This window comes from Lepus europaeus, chromosome X (genome assembly GCF_033115175.1).
Source record: "Lepus europaeus isolate LE1 chromosome X, mLepTim1.pri, whole genome shotgun sequence".
In the NCBI taxonomy this organism is placed as follows: domain Eukaryota; kingdom Metazoa; phylum Chordata; class Mammalia; order Lagomorpha; family Leporidae; genus Lepus; species Lepus europaeus.
The window spans coordinates 124,858,340-124,879,858 of record NC_084850.1 but is presented as its reverse complement, the minus strand read 5'-3'; the positions used below and the strand labels follow the sequence as shown (position 1 = coordinate 124,879,858).

Genomic DNA, 21,519 nt, shown 5'->3' with positions numbered 1-21,519 from the left:
ATGCAGCTTGGGGTGTCCCCATCCCACATAGAGTGCCTGAGTTCGAATCCCAGCTGTGCTTCTGGTTCCATTTCCTGGTAATGAGTACCCTAGGAAGCAGCAGGTGCTGGCTCTAGTACTTGGGCCCCTGCCACCCATGTGGAAACCTGGATTGAGTTCCCAGCTTCAGCCCAGCCCAGCCCTGGCTGTTGTGGAAATTTGGGGGAGTGAACCAGCAGGTGAAAGATCTCTGTCTCTGCTTCTCTTTCAAATAAAAATTAACAAATAAAAATATTAAAATACCAGTTAATGCATGTAAAAAAGATTTTTCTTTTATTTGACAGATAGAGTTAGATAGTGAGAGAGAGAGAGACAGAGAGAAAGGTCTTCCTTCCGCTGGTTTACCCCCTAAATGGCCGCTACAGCCAGAGCTACGCCGATCCAAAGCCAGGAGCCAGGAGCTTCTTCCTGGTCTCCCATGCGGGTGCAGGGGCCCAAGCACCTGGGCCATCCTCCACTGCCTTCCCGGGCCACAGCACAGAGCTGGCCTGGAAGAGGAGCAACTGGGACTAGAACCCAGCACCCATATGGGATGCTGGCACCACAGGCGGAGGATTAACCAAGTGAGCCATGGTGCGGGCTCCAAAAGGAAGATTTTTAAAACTGGAGAATTAGGGATCAAGCTGGTCTCTTTGGTTCTCTTTAATGGGGGTATGATTATAGGGCTCTTTCTCTACAGGAATTTCAGGAATTTTTGTAACATCATTTACTTTATAACCAGTGAAACTTCAAGTAGTACATAACAAATCATTCTTATCAGAGTAGAATATTTTATTATCCTTTCTTAAAATATTCTGTAATCTAGCAATGTAGTGTAGCAATACTAATATTTTTAAGTTGCTATTTTTCAGCTTTTATTTTTAAGCATTTTTAAAATTTTTACATCATCACTGACTAAAACCATGACACAGTAAGAAATTAATACAATCTCTTGTCAAACACTATTCTATTTACTGTGATTAATGCCTGAACTTAATAGTGAAATTCTGAAACAGTTTATTTCTCAGTTGTGAAAGACTTTGAACAAAAGTTCACCCTTTATGTACCAAAGAACACCAGAGATTTGATCAAGTAAATCTGTCTGCAAAGGATAAGTAATTTCTTTTTTAACCAAGAGTACACAATTTCAATATAAGCTTAGAATTAAATATACTAGAATAAACCACCATATCAATTACATATTAAGAATGCCATATTCAGGAACCAACTCACTCTGAAAACTGGTAAATGAAAAAAAAGAACCAAACTCTCCCACAATGAACTGCTTGTTCAAAAAAACTGCACAAAATTTCACCTACCTCTAGCCAAAAGAAGTCCAACAAGGCCAGCAAAACCAATAACACCAAGTCTTGGAAAAAAACCAGGAGGTGCATTTTGGAGATATTCATAGCTGTCTACAACAGAATCAGATGAAAAAACAGTTCCATAAATGGATCATTAAAAAACAAAAGAATAAGTCACATCTAATTAGTATATACAATATCAAATGGTTTTCTAATCAGGTATTCATTACTTTCTGCTAATACACTTCTAAACACGTGCATTTTATGTGGTATTTAAACATGACTTACTACACACCCAGCAAGTATCCAATTTTCAAGCACTTTTGGTTTGACAACCTACTGACAATAAAGTAATATTAGATTATGTTCATAATCTTGATGGCAATAGATGTGAATCAGTCATTCACACAGGAAGAAATACAAATATAGGGATCCCTGGCTATGCAATCTCTTTGATATCCAAACACCAAACCAGAATAGATTTGGATAAATCTTTGCATAGAATTGTCACTATCTGAAGCTTTGCTGCATGTTCTCTGAAACTCCTAAACAAAATCCACTGCAGTCAGAAAAACACCAGCCATCAACTCATCATTTGAACTCAAGAAGAGAATAAATCTGGATAATGAAGGAACCTTGTTCCACTCATATTAGTTCACGTCGGAAATAGCACTGTAAATAGTGTTAGAATCAATAAATAAAAAGAAATACAACCTAGGAGCTTATTCCCATATTGCAACATGCCTTAGGACTTCTTTTGTAGCATGCCTCCTTTCCTCTCCCCTCCTCCCCTCCTCTCCACCCAGTTACCTCCACCAAATAAGAGTAAGCTGGAGTCCTATCTCCTCCATGAAGTCTTTCCTAAACTCATTAGCCCAGAATTCTCTTCCTCCTCTAAGGGCCCATCACAGCTAACTCTCCATACCATCAATGGTACCTAAGCCTACAGCACCTTGGTTTTAATTATTCAGGTGTGTGCTTTATGTCTCCTTAATGGTGGACTGCTTAGACTTCTGTGCTCTCTTCCCTTAGTGCTAACAGTGGATGTTATAATTCAACACATATTTATCAAGAACTCAGCCAGGAGTTGACACTACTGGATGAATTAGCAAATGAATTTCAGCTAGCTGATGACTCACAAGGTGCTCATGTCTTTCTCACAACCTCATCTTCAGCACTTTCCATCTGCTTATGGTTCCTCAAACACCCAACACCGAGTCATATCACTAAGCCTTCATTGTGCTAACAATAGCCGCTCTGTGGAGAGCCACCTGCAGACCCACAACCACAATTTGATTGGGGCTAGCACTGCTCCTTCGAGATTCATCTCGGAAATCCTTCCGGACCTTTCCATCTCCCAAATTTCTGTTAAACCTTCTCCTTCTTCTATACCTTCTATAGTAGTCTATGATTATCTCTGTATTTATGTTAGCACTAAATACAAAATTGCAGGCATTTTAGTGGTTGTGACTACTGTCTTATCAACCTTAATCTTCAATGCTTGCCATGATAGTGACTTAACAAATGCCATGTCTAATTAGAACGAATAAATTGGAATAGTCAGAAACTCCCTCCCCTAGGTAATACCATACACATGCCAGTTTTCCCTTTGCTGGGTTCTTTGGGAAATGTGCTGATCAATTTAAGTACTATTACAGGGCTTGTGATATGTCTGCATTCATTTCCATCTGGTCTTTTACTTATTTGGCCTTTAACCTAAATTTTTCTTTTCATCCTGCTGTCTGAGTCATCTGAGGCAATTTTCTACTTCCCTTTATTTTTGCCTACCAGCACAGTGTTGCTCAATTCTCGACATGTACACAGCAGTTGACAGCAGGACACCCAGATGGCTTTGGTGAGCTGAGCTCAAGTTGGTAAACCACAAAGGAATTGGAAAGAAGAGATGTTCACTGCACTGAAGCCAAAGCCCAGCTTCTGGCAGCGTGCCTTGGTCGTGACTGCTGGAAAAAGGACTCATCAATTTCGCAGACAATACAACTCCTAAGGGAACATTTCTTCTTAAAGGCCTTTGTGGTTACTATGAGGCCAGAAGGAAAAAAAAAAAGACTAATATTGCAAATAATGCGTAAGGCTATGAATCAATGGGAAATGATAGGTGACAATGAAGAGACCTCCTCAGACACATATGTTTATTTAGTTACATCACAGAAATAAACTCTTGCTTTTAAAAACAAGTCTTTGGTTTGTGCCACAATGCCCAATAAGGGGAATGAAATATGATCAGGGTCTCTATTAACTGATCAGTTTCTGACTGAGATTAGTCAGAACACACAGGATGAATACTTTATGGGTGTACACAAGTGGCTCACATGTGAGAAACAATCAAGGACAATAAAAACTAAATGAAAAAAATGTGACACTACTAATTATGCAATAAGATCTTTCCTAGGCACACCAGCTCAGCTCCTTCCTTTTCTAAGCTTCTATAGCATGTACTAATTGATAGCACTGCAATGAGCTTGTCTGGTTCTAAAAAACCTATTGATGAGATAGTGTGCTATTCTACATTGCATCTGGAAATTGATATTTTTGAAAAATTCTACTCTATCTGCAATTGCAAGCCCAACAATATTAATCTTTTCTTTTCTTTTTTTCTTTTTTGACAGGCAGAGTTAGTGAGAGAGAGAGAGAAAGAAAGGTCTTCCTTCTGTTGATTTATCCCCCAAATGAGCACTATGGCTGGCGGCTGCACCGATCTGAAGCCAGGAGCCAGGTGCTTCCTCCTGGTCTCCCATGCAGGTGCAGGGCCCAAGCACTTGGGCCATCCTCCACTGCACTCCCGGGCCACAGCACAGAGCTGGACTGGAAGAGGAGCAACTGGGACAGAATCCGGCGCCCCAACCGGGACTAGAACTCGGGGTGCTGGTGCCGCAGGCGGAGGATTAGCCTAGTGAGCCGCGGCGCCAGCCAAACAATTTTATTCTTAAAGACACTTACCTGACTCTGTGGAGATTCAAGTTCTCTGAAATCTGGTGAAAACAACAGATCCTCTTTCCAAAAACATCCACAAAGCTCCACAGACCTCCTGAGTCTATCCATGGGAGCCCGGTAAAAAGCCCAATGTCAGTAAAGTAACTGATTATGCCTAATAAAACATCAACTTACCTAATCCCCATTGAGCCAAACTCTGCATCTTGGGCTTAGTTTGAGAGTACATTTCCTACAAAGGTAAAAACAAACTGAATGAGTAGGAATCACTGATTAGAAAGTAACAAACTAAATATACTTGTCTTTACTGAGTAAATTATCAAATTATTAATTTTTAAAAAAGATTTTATTTATTTGAAAGGCAGAGGGAAAGGGAGAGGGAAGGAAGGAGAGAGAAATCTTCCATCCACTGGTTCCTTCCCCAAATGGCTGCAATGGCCAGGGCTGGGCGAGGCTGAAGCCAGGAGCCAGGAGCCAGGAGCCAGGAACTGCATCCTGGTCACCCACATGGGTGGCAAGAGCCAAAGTCTCTGGGCCATCCTCTGCTGCTTTCCCAGGTGCATAAGCAGGAAACTGGATAGGAAGCAAATTAGCCAGGACTCAAATCAGCACTTGGATATGGGATGCCTGCATCACAGGCGTTAGCTTAACCCTATGCACCACATCACGGGCCTCCTATCAACACTTTTTGAACACAGGGATACACTGCCTCCCGGAGGTTTTGTCTTTGCTTTCTTCTTTTGTAACTTTCCTGCACCTTGCTCAGCACAGTGGCTCTGCTATTGCCACAGGAAGCAAGGATTCTAGATAGAGTGGTTCCAACAATGCAGCCTTCTCATTCTTCTATTAAAATGGAAGAAAATAGGCTACAAACCAATCCCCATGATAATTACAGCACCAGTTCTTCCCCCATGAGACTACATGTGCCTTTGATATTAAGGCTGTTTCCTGATTTGCCATTATTTTTGAGGCTATATCTAGAAACTGCTCCTTTGAAGCAGGAATGAACAGGTTTAATGAGACCAGGAGTCTGTATTTCAGTACAGAAACACACTCAAACCCTAGAGTAAATGAAGTGCGAAAATTCTCTTAACAAGAAGCTGGTTTTGTACAGGAATATTAGATGATGAAATAAAAGACTGACTAGAAGGTACCTTTCAAGAAGTCTACAATGGGGACCGCCACTGTGGTGTAGTGGGTACAGCCACCACCTGCAGTGCTGGCATCCCATATGGGCGCCAGTTCAAGACCTGGCTGCTGTACTTCTGACCCAGCTCTCTGCTATGGCCTGGGACAGCAGAAGAAGATGGCCCAAGTGCTTGGGCTCTGCCCCATGTGGGAGACCCGGAAGAAGCTGGTGGCTTTCAATCGGCTCAGCTGTGGCAGATGCAGCCATTTGGGGAGTGAACCAGAAGATGGAAGACCTCCCCACCACCACCTCTCAAATAAATAAATAAAATCTAAAATCTAAAAAAAAAAAAAGACATCTTCAGTAAAAAAAGAAAAAAGAAATACACAAGTATCAGAAGGTACCCAAACTAGCTGTTCCTTAGAAAAGGATTTCTTTTGTGGGATTCAGTCCAAGTCCAAACAAGTGATGCTCATTCTTTTAAATGATCCTAAATAACAAATGCTGAACTTGGGGGAGGACATAAATAACTGAATATCATCTCATTAAAATCTGTTATGGGTGTTTTTTTGTTTTGTTTTGTTTTAAGATTTGTTTAATTTGCAAGGCAGAGTTACAAAGAGGCAGAGGCAGAAAGAGAGAGAGTGAGATCTTACATCCGCTGGTTCATTCCCCAGATGGCCGCACCGGCTGGGGCTGTGCCAATCCAAAGCCAGGAGCCAGGAGCTTCCTCCAGATCTCCCACGCAGGAGCAGGAGCCCAAGGACTTAGGCCATCTTCTACTGCTTTGCCAGGCCATAGCAGGGAACTGGATAGGAAGTGGGGCAGCCGGGACTCAAACCAGCACCCATATAGGATGCCGGCACTGCAGGCGGCGGCTTTTCCTGCTTCACCACAGCACCAGCCCCTGTTATTGGGTTTTTAATGTCCATGACAAAAAAAAGACAAAAGAAACCCTACATATCAATGTCTACCATGAATGCCTACTTCTTTTGCTAGCTTAACCTTTCTACCAAGAATAAAACTAAATTAGGGGGCCACTGCTGTGGCACAGCCGGTAAAGCTGCCGCCTGCAGTGCCGGCATCCCATATGGGCTCTGGTTCGAGTCCCAGCTGCTGCACTTCTGACCTAGCTCTCTGCTATGGCCTCGGAAAGCAGTAGAAGATGGCCCAAGTGCTCGGGCCCCTGCACTACGGTAGGAGACCCGAAAGAAGCTTCTGGATCCTGGTTTTGGATCAGCGCGGCTCCGGCTGCTGCAGCCATTTTAAGAGTGAACCAGTGGATAGAAGACTTCTCTCTCTCTCTCTCTCTGCCTCTGCCTTTAACTCTGCCTCACAAATAAACAAATCTTTAAAAAAAATAAATTAGTTCTTCAAGAAAATGGCTATAAATTTCTGGTCTGAAAAAGGAGTAAGGAAATTAAAATATTTCTATCATTGCACCGTGGCTCACTAGGCTAATCCTCCGCCTTGCGGCGCCGGCACACCGGGTTCTAGTCCCGGTCGGGGCACCGATCCTGTCCTGGTTGCCCCTCTTCCAGGCCAGCTCTCTGCTATGGCCAGGGAGTGCAGTGGAGGATGGCCCAAGTGCTTGGGCCCTGCACCCCATGGGAGACCGGGAGAAGCACCTGGCTCCTGCCATTGGATCAGCGCGGTGCGCCGGCTGCAGTGCGCCAACCACGGCGGCCATTGGAGGGTGAACCAACAGCAAAAGGAAGACCTTTCTCTCTGTCTCTCTCTCTTCACTGTCCACTCTGCCTGTCAAAAAATAAAAAAATATTTCTATCATGAAGACTTCTTTCTACCTAAGAAAATAAAACAATTATAGGGGTGGTATTTGGTATGGTAATTAAGATGCTGCTTGGTATGCCTGCATCCCATATCAGAGTGCCCGGGTCGAGTTATGGCTCTGCTTCAGATTCCAACTTCCTGCTAATGTACACTACAGGAGACAGCAGGTGACACCTCTTTTGTAATGTTATGGTAAGTACTTGAGTCCCTGCCACCCATGTGGGAGACCCAGATTGAGTTCCAGGCTCCTGACTTCAGTCTGTCCTGGCCCTAGCTGTTACAGCCATTTGGGAAGTGGATCAGTGGATGGAAAAATCTCTCTTCCCACCCCCCAGCTCCCACCTTTCAAATAAAATTAAAATAAATTTTAAGACTTGTCAAAAAACATTATAATTACAAGAACACTTTTTTGAAAGACTGATTTGAAATGCAGAATGATGGGGAGAGGGGAAGGAAGGGGAGGGAGAGAAAATCTTCCATCTACTGGTTCACTCCCCAAATGTCCACAACAGTCAGGGCTGGGCCAGGTCAAAGCCAGGAAGACCATCCATAATAGCGGCAGGAACCCAAGTACTTGGGTCATCATCTGCTACCTTCCAGGCCCATTTGCAGGAAGTTGGAGTGGAAGAAATGGCGAGACTTAATCCCATGCCCTCTGAAATGGGATACAGGTGTCCCAAGTGGTAGTTTAATCTATTGCACCACAACACCTGCCCCAAAAAACTTTTTATCTAGAAGTACTGCAAACAGGGGCCGGCATTGTGGCATAGCAGGTAAAGCTACTACCTACAACGTCAGCATCCCATATAGGTTCTTGTCCCAGTTGCTCTAATTCCGATCCAGCTCCCTGCTGGTGGCTAGGAAAAGAGGTGGAAGATGGTCCAAGTGTTTGGGCCCCTGAAGAGGCTGCTGACTCTTGGCTTCGGCCTGGCCTAGCCTTGGCTGTTGCAGCCATTTGGGGCATTTGGGGAGTGAACCAGCAGATGAAGATAGATCAATTTCTTTCTCTCTCTTTCTCTCGCTCTCTCTCTCTCTCTTTCTTGCTCTCTCGCTCTCTCTCTTTCTCTCTTTCTTTCTCTCTCTCTCACCCTCTCTATATAAAACTCTTTCAAATAAATAAATCTTCAAAAAAAGTAGTGCAAACAAATATATTAATAACCAATCTGTCATCTAGAGAAGCATTTTGCTGTACTGAATATCATGTGCTGAAGAAAAAATTAAAAAAAAAAAACAAGAAACATCCTTAGTTTGAAAGGTAAAAAGATACAGTACTTTTATTAGCAAAAACAAAAATAGACTAGAAATAACAGTAGTCATGGCTATATAATACTAAAATATTTGCCCAAATTTGCTAACCTTAACTATATGCAGCTTAAAAATCTTCTAGCACAAGAAAATAAGCATTTTACAACATGTTATGCATAAAGTCTCATAACTCAATACAAAACATGGCCATAGCAACTTAAGTATAATGGCCTAATTTATACTGTTGATAAAGTCTCAGCTTATTATTGTCTTTCTAAAGTGTTGAACAGAAGTTCAGCACTAGCAGATAGTGGAAATCAAACATTTTAAAGCAAGTTTTGAGGCGTTGTGGCATAGTAGGTAAAGCCACTATCTGCAACACTGGCAACCCATGTGGGCGCCAACTCATGTCCTGGATATTCCACTTCTGATCCAACTAATGTCCTGGGAAAGCAGCAGAAGATAGCCCAAGTGCTTCTGCCCCTGCCACACACGTGGGAGACCCAGATGACGCTTTTGGCTCCTGGTTTCGGCCAGGCCCAGCTCTGGCCATTGTGGCCACCTGCGGAGTAAACCAGTGGATGGAAAATCTCTCTCCCTCTCTCCACCTTTCCAATAAATCTTTAATAAAACACAGCAAGTTGTGGATGGAAACTGAATTCGTAAATTTCAAACAAGGTAAATCTAGGCCCTTTTGAACACATCTACATTTTAGTTTTTACTATTTTGCTCTCAATTTTTAAAATCAAGGTCAAGTAGGGCAAACACATACATATGTATAAAAACATTCTATGAATTACAAATGTCAGTTTCAGATCACAGAAATACTTCCACTCACATAATGATAAAGCCTGATCTAAATTATGAGCAGGGAAAAAAAGTCTATGTGTACATATAGCTCAAATAGTTCAGTACTCAAATATGTAATTCTACCCTATTTTAATATCTAACCCCTCATTATAAGATTCAAAATGCTCTACAGCCATTGCTATTTAATGTGGTATAGGTTTAGTAACCCTTATCTGAAATACTTGGAACCAGAAGAGTTTCAGATTTTGGAGTTTATCAGATTTTGGGATATTTGCATGGACTTCACCAGCTGAGTATCCCTAATTCAAAAACTCAGAATCTGAAATCTGAAGTGCTCAAAAGTCCAAACCTTTTTGAGCGTCATGTCAGTGCTAAGTTTCACATTTTCAAGCATTCTGAATTTTGGAGTTTTGAATAAGGAATGCTCAATCTATACGGATTTATGAAATTTTCAGGGCGAGAGGGGAACAATTTTGCTATAAATGTTTACATTGTATCCTTTTCCTTAATTACAGTTCCAGCCTCATATCCTCCCTTGGTGGACAATGTTTTCATAACTGCAACCAACAAGGTAGTTAGCAGTCTTTTGCTTGTTTTTTTTTAACTTATTTATTTGAAGGAGTTACAAAGAGAGAGGGTGAAAGAGATGGATCTTCCATCCACTGGTTCACTCCCCAAATGGCCACAACAGCTGGAGCTGAGCCATGGTGAAGCCAGGAGCCCAGAACTCTTTCTGGGTCTCCCAGGTGGGTGGGCAGTGGCGCAAACACTCAGGTCATCCTCCACTGCTTTCCCAGGTACGTCAGCATGGAGTTAGATCAGAAGTGGAGCAGCTAGGACTCAAACCAGTGTTCATAAGGAATGCCAGCATGCCAGCATCACAGGCAGCAGCTGAACCTGCTACACCTCAACCCTGGTCTTTAAAATCAGGTGCTATTCACTGCCCAGCAAGGGGGAAATTCTTTCTCAGACTATGGCAACAGTTACCACAAGGATGCAAGGGCATCTCTGCACCTTGTCGTCAGATGGCACTGAAGAACACTGGGGCCTTCTATCATCCCCTTTTCCAAAAACATGCAGGCAACAGTGACTTTTCACTACTGACTCTAAACAGAAATACGTTCACTGCCTTTTCAGAACAGCTGTACCTGACACCAACTTGTATATGGTTCGCAATGATGTCGAAGCTGTGAGATGCTTTCTTCCAGTTGGGTCTTTGGCTCCTCCACATACTTGGACTGACCCTCAGGAACCGAGTAGAGTGAAAGCTGCACACATTAAAACCAAACCAAACAAAAATAAATAAAAAAGGTAAATGGAAAAATGAGACCATACAATACATAATCAGATTTGTAGGCAAAATATTTCTAATAACTAATGAATTACAGGGACCCTAGGGTTGCAGACAAACTGAATCTTACTTCACATGATCTTTGCACCTTACTTGCTTAATCAGTGAAGTCAAGGCCAACAGCACAGGGCTAGGAGGAATCCTATGCTCCTCCCCAACCACTGATTACAAACAAATCAACTTATGCTTTATCTATTTTATATACTGGTATTTGGTATTCCACCTTCCATTTAGTTTGAGAAAAGAATTCCACTACTGTGAAGGATGGGTGGAGGAACTAAAAAAAAAAAAAAGAAGCTTGAAAGTAACTGAACAGTATGTTACTTAGTTCAAATGATCGTCTGGTGCTGCTCAAAAGGCAGGACAGCAGGTTTATTCCCCACTCAGAGAAGAAATTTTTCAGAGCCACTACTGGCCGCCTTCTGTTCCAAGGCTTGAGAAGAGAGTACATGACAAAAGATAAACTAATAGGCTTTATGCAAATGCCACTCAAGTAACCTTGCCCAGGACTGAAGGGAGATCTTTACATCACTGTATTCAAAAGCAGCAGAAACCACATACCCCACTAACTGGTGGGATGTAAAAACAAAAAGAATGCGAACAACGGAGAGAAGATTTATTCAGTGTTTATTAAACAGCTACTTATAAGGCTCTAATCCAGCCAACAGACAAAAGAACTCAAAGCTCTCACGTCTCAGAAAGGGAAAAATAAGTTTCTTGGCCTGATAAGCAGTCCAGTTCACTTAGAGAACTGAACTAGGCTTATAATCTCCTGGGACACTGCAGAATCTCCACAAAAAAAAAAAAATCTCTAAATAGCCCTTGATTGTACCCTGAGCTAAGCATCATAAAAGTTTATTGAGAAAGCCATAGTTGAGTCATTCTCCACAAGGACAACCAAGTCTAGGGAAATACCTTTCTTCTTTTCAGACATCTTCTAAAGAGTCACATGTTCCTGACAGACAATTTATCAAAACTGCCCTACAGTAACTGAATCAGGTGTTCACAACAGCATGTTACCTCATCAACCTTCATGGAGCTTTTGTGAGGCGAGTCCTTTTTTGGTGCTGCGTAGACTCTGAAAGTGAGCAGGCTCAGGCTGGCTGGGCCCATGGACCTCTGAATTACCTGAAACACAGAAACAGTCTTAGGCCTCTCTCCATGCTATAAAGCGAACGTGCAAAACCTTAGCGTGTTTACCACCTCAGCCTCTCCTGCCCTGACAGGCTGGTGCACTCTGCAAGGAATAAATTCATTCCTGAAATTCTAAAGAAGTCAGAACCTAAAAGCTATGTCCTCAGGGGTAGGCCCTTGGCCTAGCAGTTAAGACACCCTTGTCTCATATCAGAGTCCCTGGGTTCAATTCCTGGCTCCAGCTCCTGACTCCAGCTTCCTGCCAACACAGATTCTGGAAGGCAGTGGTGAAAGCTCAAGTGATTAGCTTCCTGCTATCCATGTGGGAGATCTGGATTAAGTTCCTGGCTCGCAGCAATAGCGCCTGGCCTGGCTTAGAGCCACTCTGGCATTTGAGGAGTGAGCCAGTGGACAGGAGCGCTCTGTCTCTCTTCCTGTTTCCCTCTGTCTCCTAAAAAAGTCGGGAAAAAAAGGTTCTCAGGACTTGAGATTTCAGGTCAACTTTATTTTAATTTTCAAAATGCAGTACTTCCTGCTTTTCAATTTAGCCTTTCAAGTAAAATAAAATAGAAATAGATTCCTCTCCCTCTCTGTATGTGTGTGTGTTCCCCCAACTCCCTGGGAACACATCCAAACCAACTCATCGTCTTTCCCTCAGACTTGCCCCTCTTTCTCTACTTCCTCTCTCAAAAACAGTGCCACCACCCAACTAGACAATCCCCATGAGAAATTCTAAGGTCACTTAAAATCTCTTCTCTCAGGGCTGGCGCTGTGGTGCAGCGGGTTAGCGCCCTGGACTAAAGCACCAGCATCCCTTATGGGCGCCAGTTCGAGACCTGGATGCTCCACTTCCCATCCAGCTCTCTGCTATGGCCTGGGATAGCAGTAGAAAATGGCCCAAGTCCTTGGGTCCCTGCAACCACGTGGGAGACCCAGAAGAAGCTCCTGGCTCTTGGCTTCGAATTGGCACAGCTCCGGCTGCTACAGCCAACTGGAGAGTGAACCAGCGGATGGAAGACCTTTCTCTCTCTCTCTGCCTCTCCTCTCTCTATCTGACTTGCAAATAAATAAATAAATCTTTAAAAAAAAATCTGTTCTCTCACGATTTTAACTGTTGTCACTATGTTATGCAATAAATCTCTTGAAGTTACTCTTCCTATCTAAATGAAATGTATATCCTTTGACCTACATCTCCCCAACAACTCCCACCCAAGCATCTGGTAACTACTATTCTACTCTCCACTTTTAGAGGCTCAACTTTTTTATATTCTGCCCAAAAATCTAAGTATCTGAACTGATATATATGTTTATTAGCTGAAGTTAGCCACTCTACATGTACACATATTTCAAAACATCATGTTGACGGAGTCGGCGCTGTAGCATAGTGAGTAAACATACCACCTGCAGTGCCACCATCCCATATGGGTACAAGTTTGAGACCTGGCAGGCTCCACTTCTGATCCAGCTCTCTGCTATGGCCTGAGAAAGCAGTAGAAGATGGCCCAGGTCCTTGGGCCCCTGCAACCATGTGGGAGACCCAGAGGAAAGTCCAGGCTCCTGACTTCAAATCAGTCCAGCTCCAGCCATTGTGGCCACTTGGGGAGTGAACCAATGGGTGAAAGACTTCTCCCTGTCTTTCTCCACCTATGCTTCTCTGTAACTCTGACTTTCAAATAAATAAATAAATTTATCTTTTTTAAAAAGTCATGTTGCACACATTTCCTTAATTGCCAATTTAAATACTTATTATTTTTTAAAGATTTATTTATTTATTTACAAGTCAGAGTTACAAGAGAGAGGAGAGGCACAGAGAGAGCAAGAGAGAGAGAGAGGTCTTCCATCCGTTGGTTCACTCCCCAATTGGCTGCAAAAGCCGGAGCTGCGCTGATCTGAAGCCAGGAGCTTCTTCTGGGTCTCCCACATGAGTGCAGGGGCCCAAGGACTTGGGCCATCCTCTACTGCTATCCTAGGCTATAGCAGAGAGCTGGATGGGGAGTGGAGCAGCCAGGTCTCGAAATGGTACCCATATGGGATGCCGGTGCTTCAGGCCAGGGCGTTAACCTGCTGCACCACAGTGCCAGCCCCTAAATAATTATTTTTAAAAACAAACTTTAAGGTTATCTTCAACATCATTCCCCATGCCACTGATCATGAAATTCTTCTAATTTTGCCTGTCAAATTATCTTAATCCTGTTCTCTCCTCTCCTGTACAATTTTCCCTTGAGCCCTCACTTCTTTCCTGAACTGTTTCAGCAGCATCCTAAATGGTCACCTGGCTCTCCAGTGACTCCAACCACTACAATAAGAATGACCTTTCTAAACTGCAAACCCGGGCCGGCGCCGGGACTCAACAGGCTAATCCTCCGCCTTGCAGCGCCGGCACACCGGATTCTAGTCCCCGTCGGGGCACCGGGTTCTGTCCCAGTTGCCCCTCTTCCAGGCCAGCTCTCTGCTATGGCCCGGGAAGGCAGTGGAGGATGGCCCAAGTGCTTGGGCCCTGCACCCCATGGGAGACCAGGAGAAGCACCTGGCTCCTGCCTTCGGATCAGCACGTTGCGCTGGCCGTGGCGGCCATTGGAGGGTGAACCAATGGCAAAGGAAGACCTTTCTCTCTGTCTCTCTCTCACTGCCCACTCTGCCTGTCAAAAAAAAAAAAAAAAAGAAAAGAAAAGAAAAGAAAAGAAAAGAAAGAAAGAAAGAAAGAAACTGCAAACCCGATTTCATATTCTCTCCTTATTTGAGACCTTTTGCAATTTCTTACTTAGGACTCTAACATGAGCCAAAACAAGGCTACAAGCACTGTCTCTAACTTCACCTGTCTCTGTGCCTTCTCCCATGGAACTTGAACTCCCTGTATTTCTCAGTTTTATGGGTTCATATGTACTGATAAGATGTCCTATACTTGCTTTGCAATTCTGGAGAACTGTTTAAGAGTGGAAAAAATACCTGCTTTTAATTATGTATCTGAAATACATGTCAGAAATTTTAGGGAGCCACAAACATTTGATCATAGCAAGAAGTGAGTAAAATACGTAAGGTCCCTCCCCATGGGATACTTACATCCTGTTAGTGCTGGGGACCAGATTATAACACAGATGAGCAGATAAACATGTCATGTTATGAAGGGAAAAATGCAGATGATGTGGTAAAGAAGGTATGGGAGACATGTGAATAAACTTAGGTTGGCTAGACAAACACGAATTTAGGAGGTGATGTTTGCACTGAAATCCACATGGTGAGATGAATGAAAAAAAAAAATTATGTATCTGTCTCTCTACTTGCACCTATTAAGGTCTCCCTACCAGATCAGCTTAGGCTGCGTTTCACTCTCTATTGCTATTGCTATGTAAGAAACGCTCATGATCGCTTACTGTCTGCTGCAATGAATAGAGGACACGGATGAAAGAAAAGTGAAATGGGAGTGGTATGCTCTTTTTTAACTATTTAGGCATAATTTATCATTACAGAAATTATACTACTGAGATTTGCAGTACCTATAATGTGAAACATGAGGTGACTCTCTAATACTCAAAAAATATAATGCTAGGTAACACACAGCCAAACTGTAGTAGTCGAAATGGATGCCTGGAGTCACACACTAAAGGAAATTCCTGTATTTCTGAAGCAAATAAAGACCTGCGCGCTGTTAGAAAGCAAAGTCTTTACCTTCGCTAGCTAACAAACAATCAGCACAGCCGGAAGCATTAAGTGTTCAACTCAAAAGGTCTCCATGGCTTTGGTAATATTATTAAGGATTTTTTCTGTTTCCAAGGTAAAGATTAGCCAGCTACTGCTGACATCTGTCAAGGTGGCTTGTGCCCATCAAAATATTTCAGCAGGACCAGGAGCACTCTGATGCATCCTAAAGAAATCAACAACCCTGCTGGAAAACTGCTATAGGGGCCTGACTTTCAGAATCCTACTTAAATTAATCAACATATAACTCCTTTTTTTTTCCCTTTAAGGAGCGCAGGCTGCCTGAGGCTTGGAATACTAGAGAGATCGCAGCAATGTCCCAGGAGTCCCCCCTGAGCCCAGGTGAGGACATGTAAGGCTGCTGGTATCTGGAGGTAGGAACTCACAGTTCTCTGCCCTCTGGGTCTGCCTGCCCACGACCAACCAACCAACCTGACTCTGGGACTGCCATGCTTGAACTGGAGGTTTTCCAATGAGTGAACTGACCTTCTCCTTATCTGCTCTAGCTGGTGCTTCCCTTCCCCATTCTGCCATCTTGCACTTGAACCTCAAATTTCTTTTTTTTTTTGGAGTGCGGCGGGGGCCAGCCGTGTGCGGCGGAAGCGGAGCCGAGTGCGGCGGGGGCCAGCCGTGTGCGGCGGAAGCGGAGCCGAGTGCGGCGGGGGCCAGCCGTGTGCGGCGGAAGCGGAGCCGAGTGCGGCGGGGGCCAGCCGTGTGCGGCGGAAGCGGAGCCGAGTGCGGCGGGGGCCAGCCGTGTGCGGCGGAAGCGGAGCCGAGTGCGGCGGGGGCCAGCCGTGTGCGGCGGAAGCGGAGCCGAGTGCGGCGGGGGCCAGCCGTGTGCGGCGGAAGCGGAGCCGAGTGCGGCGGGGGCCAGCCGTGTGCGGCGGAAGCGGAGCCGAGTGCGGCGGGGGCCAGCCGTGTGCGGCGGAAGCGGAGCCGAGTGCGGCGGGAGCCGAGTGCGGCGGGAGCCGTGTGACAGAATCTCACCAGCGCGGGAACCAACGGAGGAGGGTAAGACCTCAGAAACCCAAGACATTGAGGGGGGAGGGAAACAGAGGCCTCACCCTTCACTCAACAAGCAAAACAAAGAGCACTGCGATCTTACATATCTAAAGTGCAGCCAAACTCAATAACTTTAGCAAAACTGGAGAACACATTGAGGGCTGAATAAACTCTTGGTGTGGTCCCAGAGGTAGATCAAACGAATACTCACAGAGGCCAGATTTCAACTACCCTCAACTCCACTCCCAACTGAGTCAAAAAAAAAAAAAAAAAACAAAACATAAATTATCTCCAACATGCCAAACAATAAACATAGAAGCCGAGGTAACAAAAGCAAGGAAGACACTATGACGCCCCCAAAGGAGAAAGACACGCCAAAGCAAGATTATGAAGATGAAGAGATAGAGGAAATACAAGAAGCAGATCTCAAAAAAGTGATAGGAACATTAAGAAATTCTCAAAAACAAATTCTTGAACTACAGAAATCCTTAATGGACAAGATAGAAAATCTCTCCCGTGAAAATGAAATATTAAGGAGAAATCAAAATGAAATGAAAAAACTAGTAGAACATAAAATTGAGATACTGACAAAAAACCTCAATGAAATGAAGAACTCAATGGATCAAATGGCAAACACACTAGAGAGCCTTAAAAACAGAATGGGTGAAGCAGAAGAGAGAATATCGGAATTAGAAGACAGAGAACAGGAAAGGAAACAGGCAAATCAAAGAAAAGAAGAAGAAATCAGAAATCTAAAAAACACTGTCAGGAATCTACAGGATACTATTAAAAAACCCAACATTCGGGTTCTAGGAGTTCCTGAAGGCATGGAAAGGGAGAAAGGATTAGAAGGCCTTTTTAGTGAGATACTAGCAGAAAATTTCCCAGGTTTGGAGAAAGACAGAGGCATCCTAGTACAGGAAGCTCATAGAACCCCTAATAAACATGATCAAAAGAGAACCTCACCACGTCACGTCATAATCAAATTCACCACAGTGAAACACAAAGAAAAGATCCTAAAATGTGCAAGAGAGAAACGCCAGATTACTCTCAGAGGATCCCCAATTAGACTTACAGCTGACTTCTCATCAGAAACCCTACAAGCCAGGAGAGAATGGCAAGATATAGCCCAGGTACTAAGAGAGAAAAACTGCCAGCCCAGAATATTATATCCTGCAAAGCTCTCATTTGTGAATGAAGGTGAAATAAAGACCTTTCACAGCAAACAGAAACTGAAAGAATTTGTCGCCACTCGTCCAGCCCTGCAAAAGATGCTTAAAGATGTGTTACATACAGAAACACAGAAACACAGTAGCCAATATGAAGGAAGGTAAAGGAAGGAAACCTCACAACAAAAGAACACAGGAATCTCAAACCAGATATCAGAAAATATCTTTGGTAAATGGCAGGGCAAAGTTACTCCTTCTCAATAGTAACATTGAATGTTAATGGCTTGAACTGTCCAGTTAAAAGACACCGATTGGCGGATTGGGTTAAGGAACAAAACCCATCTTTTTGCTGCTTACAAGAAACTCATCTTTCCAACAATGATCCATACAGACTGAAAGTGAAAGGCTGGAAAAAGATATACCATGCCAACAGAAATGAAAAAAGAGCAGGTGTAGCCATCTTAATATCGGACAACATAAACTTTACCATAAAAACTGTCAGGAGAGACAAAGAGGGACACTATTTAATGATTAAGGGATCCATTCAACAGGAAGATATAACAATTATCAATGTATATGCACCGAATCACAGGGCACCAGCTTATTTAAAAGACTTGTTAAGGGACTTAAAGGGAGACTTAGACCCCAATACAATAGTACTGGGGGACTTCAATACTCCACTCTCAGAGATAGACAGATCATCAGGACAGAAGATCAACAAGGAGACAGCAGATTTAAATGACACTATAGCTCAAATGGATCTAACAGATATCTACAGAACATTTCATCCTACATCTAAGGACTTTACATTCTTCTCAGCAGTATATGGAACCTTCTCTAGGATTGACCACATACTAGGCCATAAAGCAAGTCTCAGCAAATTCAAAAGAATTAGAATCATACCATGCAGCTTCTCAGACCACAAAGGAATCAAATTGGAAATTAGCAACTCGGGAATCCCCAGAGCACGTGCAAACACATGGAGATTGAACAACATGCTCCTGAATGAACAATGGGTCATAGAAGAAATTAAAAGAGATATCAAAAATTTTCTGGAAGTAAATGAGGATAACACCACAACATACCAAAACCTATGGGATACAACAAAAGCAGTGTTAAGAGGAAAGTTTATATCAATAGGTGCCTACATCAAGAAATTGGAGAGGCACCAAATAGAAGAGCTTTCAAGTCATCTCAAGGATCTAGAAAATCTGCAGCAAACCAAACCCAAACCCAGTAGAAGAAGGGAAATAATTAAAATCAAAGAAGAAATCAACAAGATTGAATCCAAAAAAACATTACAAAAAATCAGCCAAACGAGGAGCTGGTTTTTTGAAAAAATAAACAAAATTGACACCCCATTGGCCCAACTCACTAAAAAAAGAAGAGAAAAGACCCAAATCAATAGGATCAGAGATGAAAAAGGAAACATAACAACAGACACCACAGAAATAAAAAGAATCATCAGAAATTACTACAAGGACTTGTATGCCAGCAAACAGGGAAATCTATCAGAAATGGACAGATTCTTGGACACATACAACCTACCTAAATTGAGCCAGGAAGACATAGGAAACCTAAACAGACCCATAACTGACACAGAAATAGAAACAGTAATAAAGGCCCTCCCAACAAAGAAAAGCCCAGGACCAGATGGATTCACCGCTGAGTTCTACCAGACATTTAGAGAAGAACTAACTCCAATGCTTCTCAAACTATTCAGAGCAATCGAAAAAGAAGGAATTCTCCCAAATTCTTTCTATGAAGCCAGCATCACCTTAATTCCTAAGCCGGAAAAAGATGCAGCATTGAAAGAGAATTACAGACCAATATCCCTGATGAACATAGATGCAAAAATCCTCAATAAAATTCTGGCCAATAGAATGCAACAACACATCAGAAAGATCATCCACCCAGACCAAGTGGGATTTATCCCTGGTATGCAAGGATGGTTCAACGTCCGCAAAACAATCAACGTAATACACCACATTAACAGACTGCAGAAGAAAAACCATATGATTCTCTCAATAGACGCAGAGAAAGCATTTGATAAAATACAACACCCTTTCATGATGAAAACTCTAAGCAAACTGGGTATGGAAGGAACATTCCTCAATACAATCAAAGCAATATATGAAAAACCCACGGCCAACATCCTATTGAATGGGGAAAAGTTGGAAGCATTTCCGCTGAGATCTGGTACCAGACAGGGATGCCCACTCTCACCACTGCTATTCAATATAGTTCTGGAAGTTTTAGCTAGAGCTATTAGGCAAGAAAAAGAAATTAAAGGGATACAAATCGGGAAGGAAGAAGTCAAACTATCCCTCTTTGCAGATGATATGATTCTTTATTTAGGGGACCCAAAGAACTCTACTAAGAGACTATTGGAACTCATAGAAGAGTTTGGCAAAGTAGCAGGATATAAAATCAATCCACAAAAATCAACAGCCTTTGTATACACAGGCAACGCCAAGGCTGAGGAAGAACTTCTAAAATCAATCCCATTCACAATAGCCACAAAAACAATCAAATACCTTGGAATAAACTTAACCAAGGACGTTAAAGAACTCTATGATGAAAACTACAAAACCTTAAAGAAAGAAATAGAAGAGGATACCAAAAAATGGAGAAATCTTCCATGCTCATGGATTGGAAGAATCAATATCATCAAAATGTCTATTCTCCCAAAAGCAATTTATACATTCAATGCAATACCAATCAAGATACCGAAGACATTCTTCTCAGATCTGGAAAAAATGATGCTGAAATTCATATGGAGACACAGAAGACCTCGAATAGCCAAAGCAATCTTGTACAACAAAAACAAAGCCGGAGGCATCACAATACCTGATTTTAGGACATACTACAGGGCAGTTGTTATCAAAACAGCATGGTACTGGTACAGAAACAGATGGATAGACCAATGGAACAGAATAGAAACACCAGAAATCAATCCAAACATCTACAGCCAACTTATATTTGATCAAAGATCCAAAACTAATCCCTGGAATAAGGACAGTCTATTCAATAAATGGTGCTGGGAAAACTGGATTTCCATATGCAGAAGCTTAAAGCAAGACCCATACCTTTCACCTTACACAAAAATTCACTCAACGTGGATTAAAGACTTAAATCTACGGCCCGAAACCATCAAATTATTAGAGAGCATTGGAGAAACCCTGCAAGATATAGGTACAGGCAAAGACTTTTTGGAAAAGACCCCAGGAGCACAGGCAGTCAAAACCAAAATTAACATTTGGGATTGCATCAAATTGAGAAGTTTCTGTACTTCGAAAGAAATAATCAGGAAAGTGAAGAGGCAACCGACAGAATGGGAGAAAATATTTGCAAACTATACTACAGATAAAGGGTTGATAACCAGAATCTACAAAGAAATCAAGAAATTCCACAACAACAGAACAAACAACCCACTGAAGAGATGGGCCAAGGACCTCAATAGACACTTTTCAAAAGAAGAAATCCAAATGGCCAACAGACACATGAAAAAATGTTCAAGATCACTAGCAATCAGAGAAATGCAAATCAAAACCACAATGAGGTTTCACCTCACCCCGGTGAGAATGGCTCACATCCAGAAATCTACCAACAATAGATGCTGGAGAGGATGTGGGGAAAAAGGGACACTAACCCACTGTTGGTGGGAATGCAAACTGGTTAAGCCATTATGGAAGTCAGTCTGGAGATTCCTCAGAAACCTGAACATAACCCTACCATACAACCCAGCCATCCCACTCCTTGGAATTTACCCAAAGGAAATTAATTTGGCTAATAAAAAAGCCATCTGCACATTAATGTTTATTGCAGCTCAATTCACAATAGCTAAGACCTGGAACCAACCCAAATGCCCATCAACAGTAGACTGGATAAAGAAATTATGGGACATGTACTCCATAGAAT

The 21,519-nt window shown here is 42.8% G+C and overlaps 1 protein-coding gene across 4 annotated transcripts in view; it reads right to left on the bottom strand.

The window, feature by feature from the left end:
* APOO (apolipoprotein O) overlaps positions 1-21,519 on the bottom strand; it is a 79,304-nt gene that overhangs the window by 30,833 nt on the left and 26,952 nt on the right. For all 4 annotated transcript variants that reach the window (XM_062183498.1, XM_062183501.1, XM_062183500.1 and 1 more), the window contains exons 2-5: positions 11,618-11,725; positions 10,395-10,514; positions 4,449-4,503; positions 1,338-1,433 (exon numbers count right to left, since the gene is read on the bottom strand). In XM_062183498.1, coding sequence (XP_062039482.1) covers positions 1,338-1,433; positions 4,449-4,503; positions 10,395-10,514; positions 11,618-11,725 — 379 coding nt within the window. The remainder of the gene's footprint in view (positions 1-1,337; positions 1,434-4,448; positions 4,504-10,394; positions 10,515-11,617; positions 11,726-21,519) is intronic.